A 24,687-nucleotide genomic window follows, 5' to 3' on the forward strand; every position below is an offset into this window, starting at 1 on the left:
CGCAGAAGTCGCAGACCCGCAGACGTTTGTCTTTGTATTGTATTTCTTGAACACTTGTGGCGCTCGAGCAGAAAAATGAATTCTGAAATGAGTAGCGTATGCGTCCGCTAGGATACGTTAAGTTACACAGCATTAAAGGTGCGTTGGAAAAACCCTTGACATTTAAAAAATTTGAGATACATGTGTGATTTGCTAACCACCGGTTTCGCTTCCGTTTAATTTTAGGCTTCGTAATTAGAAGCTTGCTGTTCTTCAACGGCATGACGTCCCTGTAATAACCTGCACAATTAGTAAGCTTGCTCCCTCAGTGTGTTAAGGGATCCAAACCTATGGTTTTTCATCGTTTCTGGCACCGGGAATCTACAGAAAATATCATTTGGAGTGGGGAAACCCTTCTCTAATGATTGTGGTTTTAAGGACTATTGTCGTACTTGCTAGGTGAAGTGATATTCTGTGCTCTGCCGGACGGATTTTAATTTGAAATTAAGTTTCAAGTCTGCAGCCATTTATACGAAGGTCGATGAGATATACCTTTAACTGACGTTTATTGCCATCATGTCGGAGAATAGAGAAGAGATACTTGCTAATTTTCAGGTATTTTTACCTTTATTTACTTTTCATTGAGGCTGAATTGATTACCCAGGGTTTAAAAATTTTGGATTGCCGTTGTGTTTTTATCATTGTGCCTTGATTCTTATATTTTCTCCTCTAATTAAAAGGATTGTTTGCTGTTTATATCATGAAGGTTTTATTGCAGGCCTGTACTGGAATCGAGGATGTTGCTGAAGCACTTTACCATTTGGAGGAAACCAATTGGGACCTTCTGGTATGTTGAATTCTGTGCAGCATGCATTCATTTAGAGCATTTATATACATCCTACGGTTAAAATAATTATAAGTTTTCATCATTTGTAGCCTTACATACGTATGCACTTCATGTTGTTATTAATTGGTTAGTTGTGTGTAATATATGATTGCCCTGGTGTTAAGGGTTTGTTCTGGGGACAGAGACAGCCACAGGCTTAATTTCACTGTAATATACCATCATCTTTATGGCTTATATCTTTTCAGCGAGCAATCAATCGGGTTATGCCACAGGAAACTCAGACCTTGCCGTCAGAGTCACAAGCAAATACCGGGCCGGACATTGAAATAATAGACATGGCCGAGAGTAGAGGTCTGGGTGGAAGACCGCCCTCGGGTAGAGGCGATGTTGACGAAGAAGTGGTTGAAGTTGGTGGAAGGCCAAGAAGAATGTGCAGAGTTGACACTGGCAGCAAGCGATCAATGACGTACTCCGGCGATTCCTTTCCATCCACATCATCTCTCTCATCGCAAAGTAGCAGGCTCTTGAATTTTCAAATTCACTTCAAAAACAGAATAGTGAACTTCAAAATACCAGACACAGAAACTGTCGGTAAGAGATTATAAAGTTCTTTTTTGGGATTCCTTGTTCAATGTCAAGGTGCTTATCTTGTTGATTTGAATAAACCTGTAGCATCGATAATTAACAGATTCTCAAACTTGATTATTGGTCTAGTTTTAAGTCATTTTCGTGGTTGACAATCCTTGCTTTTGTTGCAGTGGTTAACGTTCTGTTGACGATATCAAATCTTAATTATATGGAATGTTCATTTAGTCCCTGTGAATTTCCAACATCCCAGTCTGTGCTCGTAAATCCAAGGACTAGACCTGTTAATGTATAGGAGGAAACAATCTGATATGTTGAAATCATATTCTTCCAACTTTATGGTAGACCATATCTGCTCCAACCAGTATTTAACTTTTCCATTGTGCATTATTTTGGAGACAAAGCTAGAAGGATGGACTGAACATCTGAACCAAATTTGACGGACCATAAACCTTATGCTGTTAATATGCAAACTTGGAATCAAATAACTTTGCAGTTCAGAAATATAAGTACAAGTAGCATACATGAGAAAAAAATCTTCTGGGGGAAACAATTCCTTATGATAATATAACCAAATTTAGGTGGTTTGTTATGGCCAAGGGAGAGTTTGAATTGATTCCTCCACATTCCTATAATAAGCTCTAATTTATGTATTATTTTCACGGCAGGTGACCTGAAGGCAATAATTCATGCAGAGTTGGATGTTCCATCGTGCAGGCAAGAACTTAGAGGTTGGAAGCGTGGTGTAACGAGTCCCCCAAACTCTGCTACTCTGGCTTCTCTTAGTCTTCCACTGGAAAACAACCTGCACCTAAGTTGTCAACAGGATTCCATGGCATTAGATTCATCTCTTGAGTAAGTTACTCTTGGTGTTTTTTCTTTTGGGGATTGGGTTGGTTTGGTGGCTAGTGTGTTGGCTTCCCACCCCGTGGGCTCTGCTTCAAATCCTGGTGGATAATTATTAATCCCGGCGGGCGGTTGCAGAGAAATTTTAGAAAATACCCGAACCGTAGTTAAGTGTTGTGTGGAGGGCACTGCAAGTTGCATGGTCTGTCAAATGGGACGTTAACCCTTGGTACCATTTTTGAGAGCAGGTTAATGCCGACTCCAGGTTTCTCTGCCCCCTTCCTTTCATATCCTTCCCTCATGGTGCAAATGACCTTAGCAGTCGGTCGTTTCCTCCTAATACCATATCGACGTTATTCTTCCTTCCCTATGAAATTCAGCCTCTGAACTTTTAAATTGACACCTTTCCGAGAACTTCAGAACATTCGTGACTCATATGCAAAATTTCATTATAATGAGAGTAATAATGCTAATGTTTGTATACCCATGCATTCGTCACATACTACTTTTAGTCCTCTGGAGAAAGAAGGTAGAACAATTACCTAGGCCTTACTCATTCTGCTTTTATTCTGTATTTTTGGGGAAATATCACAAAATGTTTTTCACAGCCATTTCGATGGGGTGACCCACCATTCTCAATGAGTGAGAAGGAACTGTTGATGTCTTCTATGGAGGTGGGGGGGACTGAGATGGAGGGGAAGGCAGAGGTGAGGGGGAAAGGAGAGGGATTGGCTGGTGAGCAATGTTCAGTCTAGGCGGTTCAAATGCTATTTCCTCCTAGATGTGCGCTAATTCACGGGTTCTCACCTCAATGTTAGTGGCATTTTCTGGAAGAATTTCAATGAAGGAAAGGGAAAAGCATTGGTTGAAGGAACTATTGTGGGAGGTGGTGTGTTGGGGAACGGGCTCAACGAATGGAGGGGACTTGTTGGAGTGGCTGTGGTTGTTCATTTGGATAGAGACTGGCATGGTGCATTCTCCAATGTGGTAGGTAGGGCAGAAATTGCAGGATAGTTGGTGTACGACATTAAAGGATGTGCAGCATGGAAATGAGGAAGATTTGTTGATGACTGTTTGGGAGGTGGAGCAAAATAAGAAGTAGCACTTGCATCTTGGGCGGTTGCAAGGTGAGGAGGAAGAAGAAGGGGGAGAGAGGGGTGGGTGAATCACATGACACAAAGAATTTTAGTTATAACAAGGCTACTAATATTCAACATAGTCCAAACAGCACAATTTTGGAAGAAACAAGCGTAGTACGAGTGTATTTAAACAAGATGAGATGGACTGGAAACTTAAGCTGACACATTACCAGCGTGTATCACATTGCTGCGCCTTCACTTTGAAGGCAAAGACGTCACAAGCAAAATCGGACGTGCTCTTCCCTTGCTCCTTTGCTCGTACCCTCGTTGCTTGAAAGATGAAGGAGTGCTTTCCTTCCCCTCTACCTCTCCCTCTGCTCTCTTCACTTATAAGCATTTCTGATTTTCTATCCACCATTTAGTCCAACAAAGTACACTTGTTTGAATTTATTAAACAACAGGTTTTGACACCAATATTATTTTCAATTGCAATAATCCTCATAATAGCGTCTGAAGATGATTTTTGAAAAATTAGGCCCTTAGCATAATGGAAATTACTCCGCAAGACAGATGTTGAATATTAACCAGGTATTTTCCTTCAAAACTACACGTTTCTCTACTTTTGATATGCAATTACTGTTTGCAGTATAAATCCCACTTGTGGCAATAAATTTAGTGTGCCCTCCTGAGCGAAAAACCTCACGCAATCTTTTTCATGTTCACCTCTGAGGTACGGACGTGACAAAGCGATGCTTACGAGTAAGAAACACAAACAAGAGCATTTTAAAAATACGTCACTAAGGGAGAAACTCCCCTGCCTAATGCTTGTTTATGACCTTGGTTTTTAGGCGACTGAGTCATGCTGAAAACCAGGGCCACTCAGTTCCCCTTGGACTTACAACCAGGGAAAGGGGTGGGGGAAGATGGGAAGTTTGTGTAAGAGACGCAACCCCATATGCGACTACATTTTCTGGGAAAAAAGGTGCATCTCTTACATGTGCTTGTACAGTACTTCCAAATATTGTTTGAGAATTACTCTCCTCTAACCTAGAAAATCTTTTATTGCTCAAATTATTGAAATCACAACTGCCCCTCTGTGGCCTCCAACCAGTGGTGCCGACTCCATGGGTCTGAGGGGGCCCGAGCCCCCTCAAAAATTCATTATGGGTGTGAGGAAAAAATGTGTCAGGCTTGTAGATTTTCACCAGAGTGTCCAGTTATCGAGATTCAAGTTATTAGGGTTCTAATGTTGATCATATGACTCTTCTAAAATGCTTAAAAACCTTAAAAACTCACCACTTATAAAATTTCCCGGGGCAAATTCCCTGGTTTGGGTCCTCCCAATATTTTTTGTTAGTTGGCATCCCTTCACGGATGCCATACATTCAAACATATTTAAACACACTATTCAAACATATAAGATAGCTCTATATATTTCAAGTCTTGAAAATCTTGATAGTGTTTTTGTATTGTTATAACTTCATAAAAAGCTAACCCTTGCTGGTTTGTGTTGCCCACTTGACCTTATTAACATGGAATTGCTTTTTGGAGCCACCAAAATTTTCCTCATTTGAAAGTTTTTTGTAGTAATGATTTAGAAAATGTCACTACCTTACTGTTTATATAAGACAACAGTTTGGTCTATATTCCAGTTGATCTCTTCAAGTCAAGAGTACTTGTTATGGATACAGCTGTTAATGCATGTTTAATGTTAAGCTGTGATTGGCTCTGTCAAGGTCCTTTAATGCCTTCATGCCATGTTTCAGTTTTTGTAATGCACTTAACATTCAGTAAGCTACTTATTATGTACATATTTCCATTTCAGTTCTTCTAGAATAGCTGAAAGGCTCGCCCAAGAGTTTACTTTGAATGTTCGTGATGAAACTCGTGACAAGAATTACTGTCTCAAGTTTCCTGGAACAAGAACTGTTTTAGAAGTAAAAGGAGATGTACATTCTGTGACTGACATACCAGTTCGCCATCAAGTATGGACTGGCTGGCCTCAAAGAGCTCTAGATGATGACTCTGTAAGTTTGTTCAGGAAATAAATTCCGAAAATCTCCGGAAGTCAGTTTTAAGTTTGCAGTGATAAGTCTTCAATGTTGTCATTCCATGAATACCTTGAATAGATTTTTTGAATCACAATTTTTGAATCCATATTGTTTCTAAATAATGCCGGGTATCAGATGTGATTTTTTTAGGTTTATAGTTTTTCCTCTCCTGGGCCACATATGGGCAGATATGTGGATGCTCTGTTTTCAGGCTATAAACTAAAAGTCCTCAGATGTTGATCCAGGAGATAATCAAGTTCTCTTATTAGTGTGTTTGTTAGGTACTTTGTTGTTTCTGTCTCCAATTCAGTCATCTGTCCGTTGTTTCATGCTCTAATTGTTATGACATTATAAACCCAATTTTGTATATGATATTTTGCTTTGTTTTTGATAAGTTGAGTATGTTTATCTGTCCTTGTACAGCATCTTTTTCAATTACGTTTTAAGAATAATCTAATGAAATGCATCAACTCGTTCGATCTTGATAATTATTCACATTTTTAAGAAAAAAAAATTATGTCAAATTTTAATTTTTCAATATTATTATGAGTTGTTAGTACATACTCTTTTTAATCATAGACTTTATATCTTTTCATGTGCTTTACAGGTAACACTGGCATTTTCCGGTATTGATTACCCCACTCATAAATTATCAGTGAGAAAAGCAGTTACTGCTAGTCATCCTACATCTGTTGCTAGAGATAATAAAAAGGTAATTCATTGTTTAAGACAGATGTCTAAGGTTTCATGTAAATATTCATTTTATAATTATTTTATGAAGAATCTTATGTTCATGAAAACTCTTTTTAATTGACTCTAACTTAAAAAACACCTTTGTTAAGACTATGTTTTTGGGTTCCAACACCTTGATTATATGCATATTCTGATGTGATTTCTTTTTAATTGAGTGGTTGATGTCTGAGTGGCTTGCTACTTGGCTCAAAAATGACCAAAACTTATTATATAATTTGAATTGCATGACATTTTTGAGTTCAGTTTTTTTTGTTGCTTATGTATGTTGTTTAATGTCCTTAATTTTCCATTAATCCATTGAATGGCATACTGATAAAATTATACTAAGGTATTCATTAGGTTTGTACATATCTTTAGGTAATGAATTCTCATTTTTGGTTTGACAGTATTCTGAGTTAACCATGCCACACCCCATGATTTATGAGATATAAGGTTATGTCATTCTACTTCTTTTCCGTAAAGAAGAATGATTTGTAGGTGTCATGTATAAAATCCCTGGAAGTGTTTGATTTAGGAATGAATAATGTTTTCTCCGAAATTATAATGGAATACCATTCTTCAGAACTCAATTTCCAGGTAGGGAAGCACAGTTTTTGATGCAAAATTTATTCCTCCACATCTTTTATTGAGATAAATTTCATTAATTTTGTCCATAAATCTTTATAAAGATACTGTGAATAATCCAACATTATTAAAACACATTTATTAATTCAGTCTGGATGTACGGGCTGAGGATTGTCCACTTCAAAACTTGTTGATTTTTATTCTCTAATTTTAATTTTAAATGAAATATCCCTTTAAACATTTTGTCTTTTTTCTTGATTTGGCTTGGTTTCTTTTTGATGATCGCCTTTTCATGTGCTGATAATTGTAGTCATTTCAGTACTCTGAAAATGACTCTGAACATGTTTGAATAAGTTTTTGATTTCTTAAAACTTTTTTCTGCTAATGAGTATACTGTAAAACTTTGATTTTAAGCACTCTGATTTTACACTATGTCTTGGTTTTACGCAGTGGTACTGAATTTCAGCCAGAAAAAATAGGGAATATTTCTTTAAGTTTCTGAAAGAATAGCAAGTATCTAAAGTCGGGTTTATTCAATTGGATGAAAACGTAGGTACACATCACATTGCAATGAGTGATATTGAACCAACTTTGATCCGGCATGCAGCTAGGAATTTTTCTAATAATCAAAATCTGCTAATAGAAAGGTAGGAAGTCAGCAAATCATCAAGAGGGGTTAATATTCAATGAAAAAGATTTTAGTGAATACGAGGATGAGTCTGTTCTTAAAATTTTCCGGTTCTCGATCCCTGTCTGGTTCTCAATACCAGTCTCACTTATCAGTTACCAGTTCTCAATACTTGGTTACAATGATTCAAAAAGTAAGAGGTATGCTCATTCAGGCCTCCGAATCCAAAGAGCAAATGTCATTGTTGATACTACAAAAAAGAAACAATTTAAAAGGTTTACACTGGAAGAAAACAAAAAATTTTAAGGGACATCCACCCGCCATAGAACTTCCTTACCAGAGATCTAGCAAACCACTGAAAATAAAACCCCTTCTGCTGACACTCTTAGCAAGAGGAGCACTGTCAGGTGGCCGATTGAGCACCAAAGTTCATAAAAATCTCACACCTTTAAGTCCCTTACGTCTGAGTACAAAACTGACTTTATTAATGAGACAGGCCGTATAGTTGGCAGCCCTCAAATTCATACACTTGTGTTGCTGTCTAATCTTATGTCTGATAAGTATGAAAGATGAAACAAAAATAATTTTCTTTGTTATTCCTTGTAACTCAAGTACAAACGTATGTGCCAAATTTGCTAAGAATTAAATGCAGTACATATTCAAAAATTATTTACCCAAAAAACAATCTTGATTTTAAACACTTAAACACAGTGTCCATATTTTTGTTTGCTCTAAAGGCTTAAAAAATAGAGGTTTTATTTTATTCCTGGTATGTATACTATATATCTGGAATACACTTTTCATTTAAGGTTAGTGATTGCAACCCCAAGGCAAAATATCAATTGATGTAATGACTTAATCACAGAACGAAAATGGGGAGTACAAAAGGATGTCATATTGTCGATGCTAAACTTTTCCCACTCATAGAAAATTGTGCATTTTTTCATTGATCGTTTCAGGAACGTAAAGGTCATTCTGCTTTGAGGAATTGCAGCTGCATATGTCTTAACTTATGAAATTTTTTTCGTGATCATATTTAATGGCAGAAACTCACCATTTTGGCATTATTGTTTGTGACCTATGAAAATTGTAGTAAAATCTTTTCTACTTTCTATTTGTTACTTAAAATGTTTGGAAGCATTGCACTCAATTACTTTCAGTTTGAGGAAATTTTGAAAATTCCCTTGCTTGAAATTGGCCTTAAACTCAATCCTTTGTCGACCATTTGTGTAAAGCAAATAGTTATATATTTCATTTTGTTTACTTTATTTGTACTCCCTCCAGGTAACAGTGACATGATTTAATTTTGTATTACAGATAGTGATTGATCTAGCTGATAGTGATAACAGTTCAGTTGAAGAATTTGAAGATGCATCCGAGTCATTTAATGCGGAGGATGACATGTCCATTATGGGTATTGAAAGCAAGAGGATGCAGCCTTTAAGTATGTATATGATGCAATTTTATTTTAGCTTAAGTTATTAAAAATGCTGAAGTGGCATTTTAAATGTACTATAATTGCTTGGAATTGAGGATTTTAATTATGTTTTCAATGTTTCTTTTAGAAATGTATCCAAGGTTTTAGTTCAAACTTGCAAGTAATAGGATTTTTTCTATCGTTATAGTCTCAATGAAATGCCAAAAAATTGGGTCTTGGTGTGACAAGGCCAAAGGAGCTGACGATTTACTTTGTTTTAAATTAACTTAGTTATAATTTGGCCTATTTTTGTGCCTATAATGTGTAGTTTCTCTCGGCTAATAAATCAGAATTCATTGATTACTGCTTGTGCTCCACCATGTGTTGATTATACAGAAGTGAATTTTATTGAGATATCCTGGTTCAATTGGAAATCAAAGGTCAATTTCAGCTTCTTTGAAAAATCTCAGGATTGTGCCCCTGCAGCTATTGTATGTCTGATGTCAGAGGTGTTTTTGGTCAAGTAAACTTGAAAGAGCATTTTAAAAAGCCCTCCCTTAAAGTAATGTGTGGCAATAATCTTCTATTGGAAATGGAAGTGAAAAGTTTACTTGAGAACATTAATACAGTGGAACCTCGTTAAAGCGAGTACGGGCTATAGCGACACCTCCGCCATAACGAGACATAGCCGATGCACCGTCAATTGACCCTATAATAAGCATGTTAAAAAATTCGTTTTTACGAGACCCTTTTGGTGTTGGCTCTCGCCATAGCGAGGGTTTCACCGCCGGAAGACTTTCATCAAGACTCCTTAACCTCTGTAATTGCTAGCGATCTGTTAGAAATGAAGTTAATGGAGTGCTCAGTCTCAAATTTATGTGGTAAACTGTCGTTCGATAAATAAGTAGTTAATTTTGGTGAAAATATTGTGGCATTAGCATTTGCGAATGCTTCATCTTCCTTTGTTCCTCGGGCGGCAGAAAGCAGTCGGCAGCATACCCGCGCGTCCATGAGTTGAATGAATAGAAAGCATTTGATGGCAGACACCATGGCCAAAAAAACGCCAAACACGTCTAAGCGAGAAAATAAAAATAAAGGAGTACATAATATGAGAGTGTCAAAATTAATTTATCTTCCTATTCGCTCTGCAAAATTAAAAAAAACAAAAGCGCCCAAGGAATGCAGACGATGAAGAGTTATAAGGAGCTTTGTTCGGGTGGTTTTGCCCACTCAAATCCGCGGGAACTTCTGAGAAAGGGGCTACGCCTAAGCCTAAAGCGGAGTATTTCAGGCATAGATTGCGAATTGAGAATTTTAAGAGTGCGGAAGGTTGATTATACTAATGCGAAGCACCAAAGCGTTATCTCCCATCATAATTGCTGTTGATGCCTGCGGTGTAAACCCGAAGTCGTGGAAGAAAGGACTCCGATCATAATTATCTTTAGAAGCATTCCCCGCGTCATACAACATAGACGAAACGGAACTTTTTTACATACAACTCCCCGACAAAACCCTTGCAGTATGAGGTATTTCTTGCAATGATGCCTCTAAAGGTAGGTAGTGTGCCTTAGCGATGATGTAGGATGTACGAAGCAATGATACTCAGCGTGAATTGTCCGGATGGACGTATTTATTCTCCGTTGCGGATTTACAAGGGTGAACTATTCGCGTCAGTGGTCGTAGTCGTACTGGTGCTCTCTTTTGTCACATGGGTAGCCGAGCATCCCCTGGTGGCCGCTGGAAGAACTCACAGAACAACTAACTCTCGTTTGCAGTGCCGTGGTAAACTCGGTGCATTATTTCAAATATGTCGCGAGCGTAACACTCAAAAAGAAACTTTTTTTCAACAACGGCAATTTTAATCACATCATTTTTCAAGCTTAGCAAACTTTTTACCGTAGATGATGAAGATATTACATTATCTGATAGAAAATGTCTTCCAAGGCGGGAACGTTATACAACCTTCCACCGTTTTCTCCTGTAGAAACAAATGTAATGCGTTATTTCACTTCACTGCCGCTTAACGAACAGAAACAATAAACATACACCAATAGAAGCATTTGAGGCATTAAATAACCACGATACTGTTTTATCAGTAAATTTTTGAATTTTCAGTGGAAAATACCAAAATAATAGAATGATCACGTAAATGAACTAATTAAGTGCATAGAAAAATGGCTTCGTCAGTTGTGCATTGGCATAATGATTGACGAAACAATGCTTTGCATGATTTTTATTCAGTGCCGCGCTTATAAATTGTTTGAATAGTTAGTCGTTGTTTGAGTAAAGAAATTTAGTGATGCAAAAAAACATCGCCTTTCGTCTGGATTTATGCTTACGTTTATCGGATAGATGTTTATCTGTCGCCGCACCACTCCTGTTCTTGTATATCTGTCCGCAACAGATATATTGGCTATTATTTGCTCCACCTCCGGTAAAGCGACAATTCGCTATAGCGAGTGTTTATTAGTGCACCGTGGGGTGTCGTTATATCGAGGTTGCACTGTAGTTTACTTTCTAAAATATAACGCACTACCTCCTAACGTGACAAACTGTAAAGAGAGAAGTGTTCTCTTAGAGCTTAATCAGCCCACTAAAAGTTTTGTGTTTTAATTAACTTGGAAAATTAGTCAATGTCAAATACAATTGTATATTCATTCTCGACATTGGTTTCTTTACAAGTTGACTGTTCAAATGCTATAGCAACCAAACGTGGCCTAGTCCATGGCCTGGGTCTCTGTAGAGACTAAGGGCACGTATCTCCCGATCACAGACATGTTGGGTGTTGGAGCCTATGAATGACGTCATTCTCTCTGCACATCAGTACCTCTGTGTAAATGGAGAACTCTCTAAAAGCTTAATTTGAGCAAGTAGCATGTATTCTCATTTTGTCCTCCAAATTTGCTTACTTGAGCAGGGAAGATTTTTTTTCTAAAGAGGTCAACTGAGTGGTGTTGAAAAGAAACCAAGCTAAGCAGAATAATTCTCTTAAACCCTTTAATTTTTTCTTGGGTTTGGGAATAAGTGATACTGAACTATTTGCCTTGTGTTACCTTGAGTGAGGGTATCTTATTTCAGAAGTGAGAATGTGGCAAGATCAAGAAGAGGGTAATTGCTAATAATTATGCCCTTGATAAATGTCATCATTCCTTCTCAAGACTTAGAGATAAATACTTCGACTTTGGTGGTGCGTTGGGAGTTTTGCTAGGGTAATAGGATATGGTTCCTTAGAGGTGAAGAATGGAAAGGCATAGATGGATGGAAGGGAGTAAATCATATTTAATACTGCAGCTCGATTCTGGAAATGTCAAATGGCTGTCACAAGCAGATTTCGTCAATTTATTGACGGCTACGATGCTGGAGCGATTCTGAAACTTTTTAGTGACGTCACTCCGTTGAGTGCTGCGTCTGTGAAAATATTCATGGCCAAGAGGACCTGTGGTAGCTTCTTCGCGGCAATGCGCTAAAATTTTTCATTATGAATTTACGCTATGATTGTTTATTAATAGCACATTATTCATTAATTACGATGATGGCTATTTTATATTGTCACTTCTCATGAATAAAATATATTAAGAATAAATAAAAGAAATTTATTAAGTTAAACTTACATCCGCGTACTATTTGAATTGATTCGCCTTTATTGTGATTGAAGTTGGTGAGAAGTTGCCTTGCGCTGAGTGTTTGACAATTATCTTATATTTGTGCATCTACTGGAATGTACTAGTCAAATACTCACAACTTAATGTTCATTATAGTTTGGAGTATAACCAATGATTACTGCGCCAAACAAGGTGCTGTATAAAAAGTGCTGTGCGGCATGGAATATTAACGTATTTATTTAATATTTATTTTGTAAGTTCAAGCCTTCGATTAATTTTTTTTAAGAAGAATGGAGGCTCTTTTTCATAGTTATAGTTCCACTACTGTTGCATGAGCATCAACGTCGACGGAGGCAACAGATGCACATACTTCGGTGGCAGATACGCAATATCAACAATCCCTTCGAGATGCGGGAAGAGGATTTAAGAGTTTTTTCCGCATATCTCGAGGATTGGCAATGGATATTGTCACTGAGCTCACACCACGATTAATTCGTAGACGTTCAAGTGGCTTGCCGGGGCATGATTTATTATGTTAGGGTAAACATTAATCATCCATTCCATCTCTTCCATGCATTATTGCTGCCGTTCAGTCACACAGCCAACATGATTCTTTTTTCTGTTGACATACCTAAAAGAAATACTAAGGCATGTAAACATTTCGTCCTCTAGCAGAAACTATTAATAATCAACTTGTATTCGCACTGAAACATTTTCACCAGTTTAAATCGTGAATTGTGGCATGTGCTTGCACAATCTGATATATGCACGACAGCACATTTAAAATTGTGTACTGAAATGATGATAACAGCTGAAACGCATACGAGAATGAACCATTGTGAGATAATAAAATAACACTTGTTCTCATTCTGCATAAGCATTTGCTCCAGATTATGAGAAAATTACTGCTAATTGTGCAATTACGTGCCTGCTAACGATAACCTGGCTTTGATATGCAGCACTTGACAACATATAAAAGAGGTAATATACAGTTAATACCTATAAACTAAGCAACCGTAACTTATTATAAATTGATACTTTTAAAAGGAAAGACTTAACTCAAATTTGAGTAAAGTCTTATCACCTTAAGGAGTGAATCTGCCATGGCATTGTGTGTGATCGTCTATGGTAACTGGAGTTGCAGTTGGCAGCTGAAGTAAGTTTGTGTCGAAGATTCTGATTCGTTCTTCGCATCCGCACAACTACCAGCATAAGAAACTCAAGTGATCGTTCGCAACCCGTCAAACATCTCACGATGCTGGCTTGCAGAATCGCTTGAACGTCCTTGATGGTGAGAGGTGTCAGAACTCCACTGTGGTTCGAAGCACGCGAAATGTAGATATGACATTTACAGAATTGAGCTGCTGGGGTATTAGATTTCAGCACAGTCATTAAAACATGGCAACCAGCAGGGAAATGGGTTTATGGCAGATGATGGGATGAAAAGAGATCCTTTAATTTGAAGCACAAGGATTAGGCTGTTAACCTCTATAGACAGTATTTCCTAAGGTTCTCATGGTAATGCAACTATTCAAAAAATAGTTAATTTCAATTGATAAATCCATTTGGAAGTAATGGTGGAGAATTCATCAATAATTACTGAGGAGCTGAAAACAATTCTCTTATTTTTTGGGCAGTCATGTACTAAGCTCAGAACCTCAGTGGGTAAAGGAAAATGATGTTTTCATGAAAGGAAAATTTTCACTTGGGGATTATTACGGCATGTTACTCAAAATATCTCTGTCGATAACATCCTGGATAGTTGAGTGGTCTGCACAGATGCCTGAAGGCCTCAGGTCCATGCTCTGTGTCATTGAATTTTTCACATAGAAATCAATACATAGTTCTATTTTTTTAAATTTTAACCAAGGGCTTTGATTCTAGTTCCAGATAATGTAGAAGATGAAGCCTCTGCATCCTTCCACTTTACTGAGCAATTTCGAAGTCGCTATGGGCGTACACACCCAGTTTTCTTTCAAGGTTGTCTCGATGATGCTGTCAAAGAAGCATGTTCAAAACCTGCAAAAGAGGTATTCATTACACTTCTTGATTTTCTTCCATCATTTTACAAGAATTGCTGTTTTTTTCAGTTTGTCTTTGTGAGGAATGATAAGTTTTGTCTGTTTTTTAAAGACAGTCTTATCTCAAATTATAGCTACATATTCACCTTTTCAAATTATTTTCTTAACTTTTGATGATTTAATTTTGTGTTCTTGCAATTCAGCATTTGCCTGCATTTGAAAGATATTTTTCTCACATCACTTACAGTTTTTAATGGTGTTTTGTCCAAGATAATATCTGAAAATTTTATATTTTGTGGTGCATATGTTTTTTCCCTATGCAATAAAGTGGTAATTTTTATTTTATTTCAGAGGCGTTTGCTAGCTCTTTACCTTCATCATGAAGCAAGTGTGCTTACAAATGTGTTTTGTGCTCAACTGTTATGTGCTGAATCAATTATTTCCTGTTTAACTTCAAACTTTGTACTTTGGGGCTGGGACATAACCTTTGAGTCCAACCGAAATAAGTAAGTACTTGGTACATACCAGGCTTTGTAATGGGCCAGAACGTGCCTTTTTACATGTGGGCCTTGGCTCTTTTATTCAAAATCAAATTAAAAGCCATTAATTTGGTATAAGTTATTATACACTAATGCCAATTCATTTCTTTGGTAAAATCATTGATTCTGTACCTTGTAATATGTATTTTTCAGGCTGTTAGCGTCTGTGTCCAGAAGTCTGGGCTCAATGGCATCCATGACTATTCAAAGTATTGAAGTGGAACAATTACCTGCCTTGATAATTGTTATGAGGGCGAGATCAGTAACAGAAATATTCACAGTCATTCACGGTAATAAAATTGTTTAATTTATTAGGAGACTTTGGTCTCAAGTTCTATATTATTAATCCGTAATACTGCAACTATTTTCCCCAAGTTAATGTAACTCTTATTATCTCAAACATATAAAGTACAGTTTATTTATAAGTTTTCATGCTTGCTTATATTTGTGGCATAATATGCTATTATTGTGCATACTTCTTGGTGACCATGGTGTAAATGAAGGGAATGTTTTATTTTTTTATTTTTAGGAAGCATAAGCGTTCATGAGCTCCTTCCAAATTTAATCCAAGCAGTTGATGTTTTTGAGCAACAGCAGAGGTTAGAAATTAAAGAGGAAGAGGAAAGGGCAGCTAGGGAGCTAGTGAAGAGAGAGCAAGACGAGGCATACTTTGCCTCCCTCGAAGCAGACAGGTAAATTTATCACCTTAATCAAATTTCATGAAATATGACCTTGATTAGTGTGATCAGTTTTTATTAAGAAAGAAATGCAGATAATCACCCATTTGTACATATTTGTATGCATTAAAGCTTTCTTTTTTGTCATATGGTAAGGTCTGTTGTTCAAAATGAAGGTGTGTTATACATTTCAAATGGCTACTTTATTTATACATATATTAGTTTGGTGGACCCTGAAATTTAAGTTTGGATTTTATTATTATTTTCCCTATTTTTTCCCCATACAAGCGATGACTCGCTCGTTTACCTTGTTTGCTTTTGGATTTCTGGAGAAAGAGCAGGATAAAATGCTTTGGTCAAATTGAAGAAAACACATTCAAGGGAAATTTTAACCCATTTGGCTATAATGAATACCTACTTAGTTGGCATGCTGAGAAACAGAGATACTGTCCAGTAGTTGGGGTCCTCTCATGAAACAGAAGATAATAGTTTCACTAGAATGCTCAGCCACTTATGTTCTGCAAAATTTTGTGTCTTTCTCCCATTTCAATGTGAATGGTGTTGCTCTAATGTTCATTAAAAGCCTCTTTAAATATATTGAAATGAGTGTTCAGCAAGAAAGTGAATTGTTATTTTGATTAAAATAATTTTTTGGATTGTTGAATTTGTTTACACAGTTATTCTTATGTGCATCATGAAAGTGGTATTTTTTGGTAAATATCAAATATAATGAGTGGCAATTTTCTGTGAATGGTCAAAAGGCAATAAATGTTATTACTAGTGAACTATATTGTGTGTGTGATGCTACATCATGAAAACTTTTGCTAGATCAATTCATTACTACATGGGTAATATACTTTTGCCTCATTTTTCTTAAAGAGATAAGTGTATAAATGGGTAATTACTTGCCTAAATTTAGGAATTTTTCTCTTTGCATGTGCTCACTATCACCAGAGCCAAGGAAGAAGCAAAAATGATTGAGGACATGGAGAGGAAGAGGCTAGAGCAGGAAAAAGAGGAAGTTGAGAAGCAAAAGGAGGTTAGTTTTATTGTGTTTTTGATGCTAAAATATCCTCAGTTGGAAGTTTTGCTAAACAAATCATGAACTATTAATTTAAGAACTGGAGGGTGCAATATTCTGCTTAAACCATTCTGAACCTAAATTAACCTGATCATTCTCAGGAATTACATATTGATTTTCTTGCATCCCTGTTTGATTTTTATCATTTATTCTTGTGTTGAGATACCCACTACGACTTGGCCCAAATAATTAGGCAAGTATATTTTCATGAGAATACAAATTTATGGAGGTGGCACCGAAGTTCAAAGAAAAAGTGTTTGTTTTCTTAGAAAGTAGTACTAATGAGGAGTTAAATAATCTTACTAGCACCATCAAGCAGTATAGTAATAAAACTTTTATTCAACATTAAACACAATACACTGCAATAGTCTTAGTCAATATATGCTATATCTAAAATGTACAGTTCAGAGGATTGCTTTCCAAATATTAATTTAGTGAATTGAAGGCTTTCCTCAATATCCATGACCAAAGTCATTAATAAGTATCCCCCATGAGTCTATTTCTTTCCATAATTGAGTGATAACCAAGTTTTGGTGTGCACAGTATTTACTCTAGCATATAGACTGTCCCCAAGTTATGGGCTATTTGTTTTTTACATATAGATTAGCTTTTTATAGAGTTCATTCATATTCAAAATTGCTATTCGTGGAAAGAATATGGTCGATCGTAGGGAAGGTACGTATGACAAAAAAATTCCCTACTCTGCCATTCTCCCATAATATTAAAATGAACTACATGAAAGTTGCCCCCCTCTTTTCATGAGTTGGTGACATCGTCTGAGTTGTGGCTGATTAACTCATTCACTTATTGGAGGAAAGAATCCCTCACACGAGTATGGTCAACAAAAAATATTATGAGGCCTATTCATACGGCTCCGGAGTTGCTGAGAAGCGGCTATCCACTCCACATGTGTTTGTGTTGTTATCAAAAGGGTGGATGCCTACAATTTTTTATTGGGAATAGGTTGAGAAGTAGGCTAAGGATCATAAAGTATGTCTCTCTGTATCACAGTCAGTTGTGAAAAAATGTTAGAACGAGCCCATTTTGTATTGCAGTAAACTTTTGATAATATGAAGTCGTTGGAAGCAAAAAATTAGCTTTTTGTAACATTGAATTATATAATTTAAATAATTTTTGAGAAATCTCCCAGAACATCTAATTTTGCTTTTCTAACTTAATTTGTTGTTAGGGAATTGTTTTAAATTTTTCTGGGTGTTAATGATTTTTGCAGTAGATTTTAAGACATAAATTTACGCAAAATATGTATTTCATGTTGTACTAAGCTGAACACACAGGGTAATATCTTTGATCTCCATGCAATAGAAATTCGCACATAACTTTTGAAACATAAATCATAAATGTGCCATGAATTTGGTGTAGGCTTTTCATTGGGATCGACAGTTTCACTTTGTATTATCGATACTTTATGTTTTCCTGCTTTGCATAATTGAGAGTTTACTGTATGAATTCAAATCCAATTATGTCTATACAAACAAATTAGTCTTGTGGACATTGAAGAGACGAACATCTATAAACTTGCGAATATCTGCATAAGTCTTTCAGTATGCTCTAGTGTAATTTTTTTCATTTAATACACCTAGGCCCACAGACTGCAGGTCCAGTCAAGTCTCCCAGAAGAACCTGGTGAAGGCGCTGGAGACTTCGTCACAAAGATAAGATTCCGGCTGCCAAGTGAAAAAGTTACTACCCGGCTTTTCCTTATAAACACAAAGCTGAAGGTATATGGCAGGTTTATAAGTACTTCCATAGTGATAATGAATGAATTTGATTTCTGCTCAAATTTGAGTTAAATGATTAATTGTGAGCTGGGTTTAAGGAGTGCTCCCCAGAAAATCGCTCAAGTGCTCGTTATATCCGAAGGTGAAGGATGAAGCCCCTTCATTCCCATGCACAACTTAGAGTAGATGTGCCATGAAATGTATCCAACTCGGCATTTTTAAAAATAAATGTTCAATTACCATCTGAATTTCAATTTTATCCACGACTGTAAACAAAAATTGTTTATGCCAATTGATAATAACTGAGACACTATGTGATGATAGAGCTGAAAATATAAAAGCTCATTGGTTATGAGTGCTGATTACCGGGAAAAATCCATTTTTTAATGTACCAGAGCAATCTCAAAATTTCTGAGGTATTATTGAACCACCCACATAGTAATGTGAAATTTCTTTTTATCTACGCTCATCTATGTGCAAAATTTAAAGTAGATTTTGAGTCTTGATAATGACATAGTTGATACCTGGGAAAAAATGGGTTATTAAGAATCTGTAGACTACACAAATGTTTGCTGTGATTATGCTATATATGCTTTATTCTATATTTGCATTAATCTACTAATCCATTCATTATTTACAGGTTTTAATGGACTATCTTGTAGTTCTTGGATATCCACAAGCAGACTATAAGGTTCTCACTAGTTGGCCTCGGAGGGACGTAAGTAACTTTAATTCATTTTAAGCTATGTGTATTTTTATTATTTAAGCAAATTTCTAAAAATACCAAATTATGATTAAATAAGACTTTGTGCTTTCGTGCCAAACAATGTGGATGAATGCTCTGCGGTATTCCCATGGGGTGAGCTGTTCTATAAGAGCCGACATTTCAATGGCTAACTCTCAGCACGTTGAGCGACTCGACACCCTGAGGACGATGGCGGAGTTAGCCATTGAAACTCTAACGTCTGCTCGAACATAGAACAGCTCACCTTGTGAAAATCCCACCAACCTATGATTAAATAGCTTTCTAGGCAAAGGAAAAAAAGTAAATGAATTGTGGAAAATAAGATAGTACGAGCGTGATGCGCCCGCTCCCAGTGAGCTTCCCCCGCTCTTTTCAATGCAGGTCCACAGAGGGATAGGAGCGTTTCTAATTTTAAAATTTAGAAAAAAAAGGCAGGGTCTTATGTACAAATTTAATTGGAATGTTTATGTTCAATTGAGGTAGAGGACCTCTTTAAACACAACATTGGAAGTAATTACACTATCCTCTGTTAAACGCACATGACGACTCATACTTACGTATCAACAGGAGACTTGAATGTGGAATCAGCCGCATTTTGATAAAAGTTATTTAAAGAATGCGAGATATTGTTGCAAATGAACAAATGTATCAGTTTGTGCGCCGTTAATGTCAGGAATATTTACCGTTTTTTTTTGTTTTTTTTTTATTATTTAAAAACCAATTTTAGAAAACAATAGCAATATTTAGGAAGTAAGAAATGCCGTCGTATGTTCTCTGATAAATTCTGTGCATTTTGGTACCTCATTTGTAGAGTTTGGTTGTGTATAAGTTGAGAAAAAGGTATCTATACAGTAGAAATAATATAGAAGATTATTACCAATTGAGTCACAGGCTAATGTTTTTTTTAATGTTCCTGGTTTCAAAGTGTTCCACTCTGAGAATGCTGCATTGTAATGATATTGTGGTCATAATATTAAATTTAAATGTGGAGAAAACAAGTTTGAAATTACTTTTCATACTTCCACAGTTAATGACTACCTAGAGAGGTCTTCGGGTCTTCTTATTTTAAACTCAACTCTCAATCAACTGAGGAAAAACTGTGAATGAGCCTACTTAGCCCATACTTGCTGATAGGTGGGCAAAAATACAATTTTAATATGTGTTCTAACATAGGTCTTTAACACAGCAGAATTTAAAATACATATGATATATGTAGTCTCCCCAGTTCAAAGAATGTTTCTGGAACACTATGTGGTCTAAGTAGTTTCCATGTTCGATGCATTAGATACCTATTTTCTTTGGGATTTTTGCATAACATTTTTCATTCCATAATTATTGAGGAGAAAATTAACAAATACATAGCTGTTTTATTGAGCAGCGCATCTGAAAATGTGTTATTTTCTGAATGTAATTTTTAACAAGTACAGGATGGTAAGTTTCTAAAAATGCAAATTTTAAGCCCTTCTGCTTTTTTTATATGTTCTATCATATGAATCATTAGAATATAACATTTTTTATTATTATAGTGGTACATATTTATAATGTACATTAAATTTATGGGAAAGTTATGACTTCCTTCTACTTTGCAGCTGACTGAAATGGACCAGGAATCCACACTTCAGGAGCTTAATCTGTACCCACAAGAAACTGTGATCTTAGAAGAACGATAATCCTTGAAACAGAAATTTGCATGTTTTATTGGTTCAATATGTTGGTTACATTCTTTGCAAAATCCTTTGTGTTTATATTGTACATAATGATTTTATTAATTATAATCTTATAAAGATAAGCTAAAGTTAGTGTTCCTTTTACTAAATTGGTAGTCATTAAGGCCAAATGAGAATCTCATTTTAAATTTATTTAAATTTGAATTGATTCTCCTGAAATTATTTAAGTAAGATTGTACATGGTTAATATTAATAAAAATCTCTTTATTATGTACTAAATATTTTATATTTATGTATCTGCCTATCTAAAATATGAACAACTTTCTGGTCCATTGGTTTTATTGAAGTTGAATTTCATCAATATCAAGACTTTTCATGCATGAACAAAATTACATCAATGTCATATGTAACCTGCCACCGATTGGGAAGCTTGCTTCAGGCATTCTGATCTTTCCTGGTAATGATAGCATGGCATGTCCACAGTCATAATAAAATTTCCAATTTTAATACCACATTAAATTTTACCATGGATTTCAAATTTTGTTCCTCATGTTTAAGTCCATAATAGGTACCTTATATTATTACAACATAATATGGACAGCTATTTAATCATAAACGTGGTCATCTTTTATGGGTGCATGGTGTGCTTGAACTTGAACTCAGTACAAAGAAGAATTTGACGGGACTATGCACACATGAAAATAAGGCAACATCATAATTTATGGCTAAAAATTTTGATTCCGCCACTGTTCTGAAGAAAGCCAGTTTAATTTATAAGCACTTGCCTATTTCTTTCAAGGCAGAGACAAGTACCAAGTTAACCGGAGTATCCAATAAGATGGTTCATTATTATCATTGTGATCTACAACCCCAAGATGGTGATAAGGCTTGTGGGTCATCGTGACTCCTGGAGCTGCTTGTGGAACGAAGTTGGGGAACCCTAACAACTATCTCTTCCTGGAAAATATGGAGCACAGTCATATGAGCATGGGAAAGTTAGAAAAAGTTCATAAGGACATCCTCAAGGTCGTCTTAAATCCTTGTAGTGATTTATCACCTGAATACAAGTAAGAAGAAAAATAAGATGGAGAAGAGAAAGACAGCAACAAATGTAGGGATATTGGTATGTACATCTTTGAAAGTGTCAGCATAGCAATTGATTTTGATTTTTCTGTTAGCTGATGTCCCTAATATTTTGTATCGATGGAAAAAAGTCAAGTTCAATATTAGATGATCTCTGCATTCTCTCCGGGTTTTCACTGCGTCCGTTGGGTTTTGGCGACAACAGTTTCGCTGACATTGCAGTCAGCGTCTTCAGGTCGAAGGTGAGGTAACTCGGAAAATTTTCTGCCTTGTGTAGGCCTCTTCATCCCGCTGCTGCTCTCTCATTGGTCGGTGATTGCCCATCTCTCATTGTTGGTCTCCCATTGGTTGGTGGTCGGAGAATCCTTTTCCATCCGATATGCAGGCAGTAGCCTTGATCCCTGTTGAAATTCGCTGGGGTTTTTGCTATCTCAATAGCTTCTTTGATAAGGCGAGGGAAGTATTTATTTTCTTTTGCTATTATTTTGGGGTCTTCAAAGAGTATGTTGTGTCCAGGTTCACTCCAAGCGTGCTCAGATATGGCTGAGAGTTGGTGCTGTTTGTTTTTAGTAGCCCTTCGATGTTCCTGCTACCGGATTTTCATTGATCTGCAAGTCTCGTCGATGTAATATTTTCTGCATGAGCAAGGCACTCGATATATTCCCTCGTAAAGGTCCATTGGGATTTTGTCCTTTGCTCCGGATAGTTTGATAATTTTGTCACACAATTGAAACATGTTATATCGTTGTGCTTTCTGAGCTCTCTTAATGCTGAAATATTCTACGAGTCTCAGGTTAAATAGTGCAAACCAGCTAGTCACTAGAACAGATTAGTTCCAGACCACATAGACCTTCTGAGAAGACAAATTCTAGTGCAGCGCGGCAAGCAGTACACACCAGTTACAGACTAGGCTACACCTAGGTCCAGACCAGTTTACCCACCCGTTGTCCAGACCAGTTGCAGACCATTCTGGTCTGAAGCAATGTTTAGCTCCACCCTCATTCCAGCTCAGTCACAGACCAAATATTTTTACCTGAGCACTTTGTCCTTATCTAATCATGGTTTTGGCTACTGGCCAGTATAAGTGTGACTGCTGGGTTCTGACGGAAGTAATGTATTGGTGGTGGAGTAAACATTTCTTAATGTAAAATATTATTTGTTCCTGAGAAAATTGGTTGCTTAAGGATTTGGGTTTGGAAGTGATACGTGCGATCGTGGTTTTTGGGAAAAACTTTTGACTCGTTTCAAATACCCTATTGCCACAAGTTTTCTGCACTAATTTTGCAACAGAAATTGAGGCAAGGTAGGGCTCATATAGAAACAAACAGTTTGACTACTCGCTCTGAGGAAGGTGGCAACAATATTCTACCATATGAAATCAAAATAAATCGATTAAATTTGTGCCCACACCATGAGCGGCAGATACATGAGGGGCACACATCCCTGCCCGCATTACCTAACATTGCAGAACCACAATTTAAATTATTTTATATCATTTGATGGCATTTTCTTTTATATGTTTATAGTCAGTTTGAATAAAACTTTCTTTAACTTTGCATGTGACTTGACAATTTTTCATTACGATAAAAGAAAAGGTAGCTCAAGAAGTATTTTGCACCCCTCCCCTCTTGAGTCTTTTCTGTATCGGCTACTGGCCCACACTTAGGACACTTTTCCTGTTCATTAGTCTCTAAATACAGTTAATACTTTCATCTATATAAAACTTCTCTTCTCAATGTTTCGTTCATAGCTTTACATAGTTATTCCTTTCCCTATGAATGGCGAAAATATACAGCAGGACGTTTCTTGACCTGGGACACGAAAGCAGCAAATTTTCATCGTAGATTTTTCTACGCAAGCGGTTGAATGCCGGAAATATGTTTCCTTGCTCTTCCCCTTTTATGATGGTCATGGGTTTGCGAAGTCTTAGTTTTGGGACCCGACAAAGCAGAACTTAGGCCGTACCCACAAAATCCAGGGGCAGGTACCCGGACCCCTCGTCTTATATTACCCATCTTTGTGGTAAGGGACCACGGTAATTCAATAGGGTGGTTTCCTAATATTTTTTATTGCCTAAATCGAAAGATTATTACTCTTGGAGTACATATTTCACACTTTTTGATTTTAGAAAACGAAATCTATTTTTCGGGATTAAATGAAAAGTGAAAATTTTCAAGTGCGCGAAAACACGACGGCTAAGTATGAATGCTGGGAAAACCCCGTGTGACGTCATTCTGGTACCCGCTTCCACCATGTGAGGCGACCTTGGGGCGAGGATATTGTGTGCCGCTGCGATGCTGGCAGCTAGCAGGTAGCGCTTGGCTTAAATAAGGATTATTAATACCTTATCAAACGAAGGAAACTTTCCAACCTTAGGCAGTTTTAATAGGTGATTATTAAGAGATGTTTCCCTGAAGTCTGTGCCTCATGCATGCATTGGTAATCTGAGACGATGTAAAACTCCTATCTACTCGCATAGAAACTAGGTCCCTGTGACTTCATGTGGAGTGGCATCGCATGGGCACCAATCTAGCCTTTTTCAAATGCGGTTAAAATTGACCATTGCCATTCGTCTAAACTGGGAATTATAAAACCAAATAATTTGTATATTATGAATACACTAATGGTGGGTAACGAATCGCAATCAATGTCTTTCGTTTTCTTTGATGAAGGAAACTACCCTATTGTTCATTCAGTCAGTTTTCAAAATAAATATCTGTTCCTTTCTCAAAAAGTATAAACTAATAATTGAATTCTTTATCTATTAAGCAGGGTTTATAATTC

At 36.6% G+C, this 24,687-nt stretch overlaps 1 protein-coding gene across 2 annotated transcripts; it reads left to right on the forward strand.

Moving 5' to 3' along the window:
• The first annotated feature begins 42 nt into the window (after positions 1 to 42).
• Positions 43 to 21,099, forward strand: LOC124157615 (FAS-associated factor 1). Of its 2 annotated transcripts, XM_046532487.1 has the most exons (16): positions 43 to 138; positions 226 to 594; positions 758 to 826; positions 1,072 to 1,417; positions 2,080 to 2,266; positions 5,162 to 5,363; positions 5,995 to 6,099; positions 8,650 to 8,776; positions 14,236 to 14,381; positions 14,724 to 14,878; positions 15,065 to 15,201; positions 15,441 to 15,603; positions 16,543 to 16,627; positions 18,271 to 18,408; positions 19,049 to 19,126; positions 20,743 to 21,099. In XM_046532487.1, exons 2-16 carry the CDS (start codon positions 556 to 558, stop codon positions 20,821 to 20,823), a joined length of 2,058 nt encoding a protein of 685 aa, XP_046388443.1. In that variant the 5' UTR covers positions 43 to 138; positions 226 to 555; the 3' UTR covers positions 20,824 to 21,099. The 2 variants fall into 2 exon arrangements, with proteins under 2 accessions (XP_046388443.1, XP_046388442.1); XM_046532486.1 differs by having other exon boundaries at positions 101 to 594.
• Positions 21,100 to 24,687: the final 3,588 nt, after the last annotated feature.

This window comes from Ischnura elegans, chromosome 4 (genome assembly GCF_921293095.1).
Source record: "Ischnura elegans chromosome 4, ioIscEleg1.1, whole genome shotgun sequence".
In the NCBI taxonomy this organism is placed as follows: Eukaryota; Metazoa; Arthropoda; class Insecta; order Odonata; family Coenagrionidae; genus Ischnura; species Ischnura elegans.

What these genes read in the sequence shown, in the direction of transcription:
- LOC124157615 (XM_046532487.1), top strand. Translation starts at nt 556, where the DNA reads ATGTCGGAGAATAGAGAAGAGATACTTGCTAATTTTCAG. An exon ending in TTGCTAGAGATAATAAAAAG is followed by an intron (nt 6,100 to 8,649) that starts GTAATTCATTGT and finishes TTTGTATTACAG; the next exon opens with ATAGTGATTGATCTAGCTGA. An exon ending in CTAGTTGGCCTCGGAGGGAC is followed by an intron (nt 19,127 to 20,742) that starts GTAAGTAACTTT and finishes TCTACTTTGCAG; the next exon opens with CTGACTGAAATGGACCAGGA.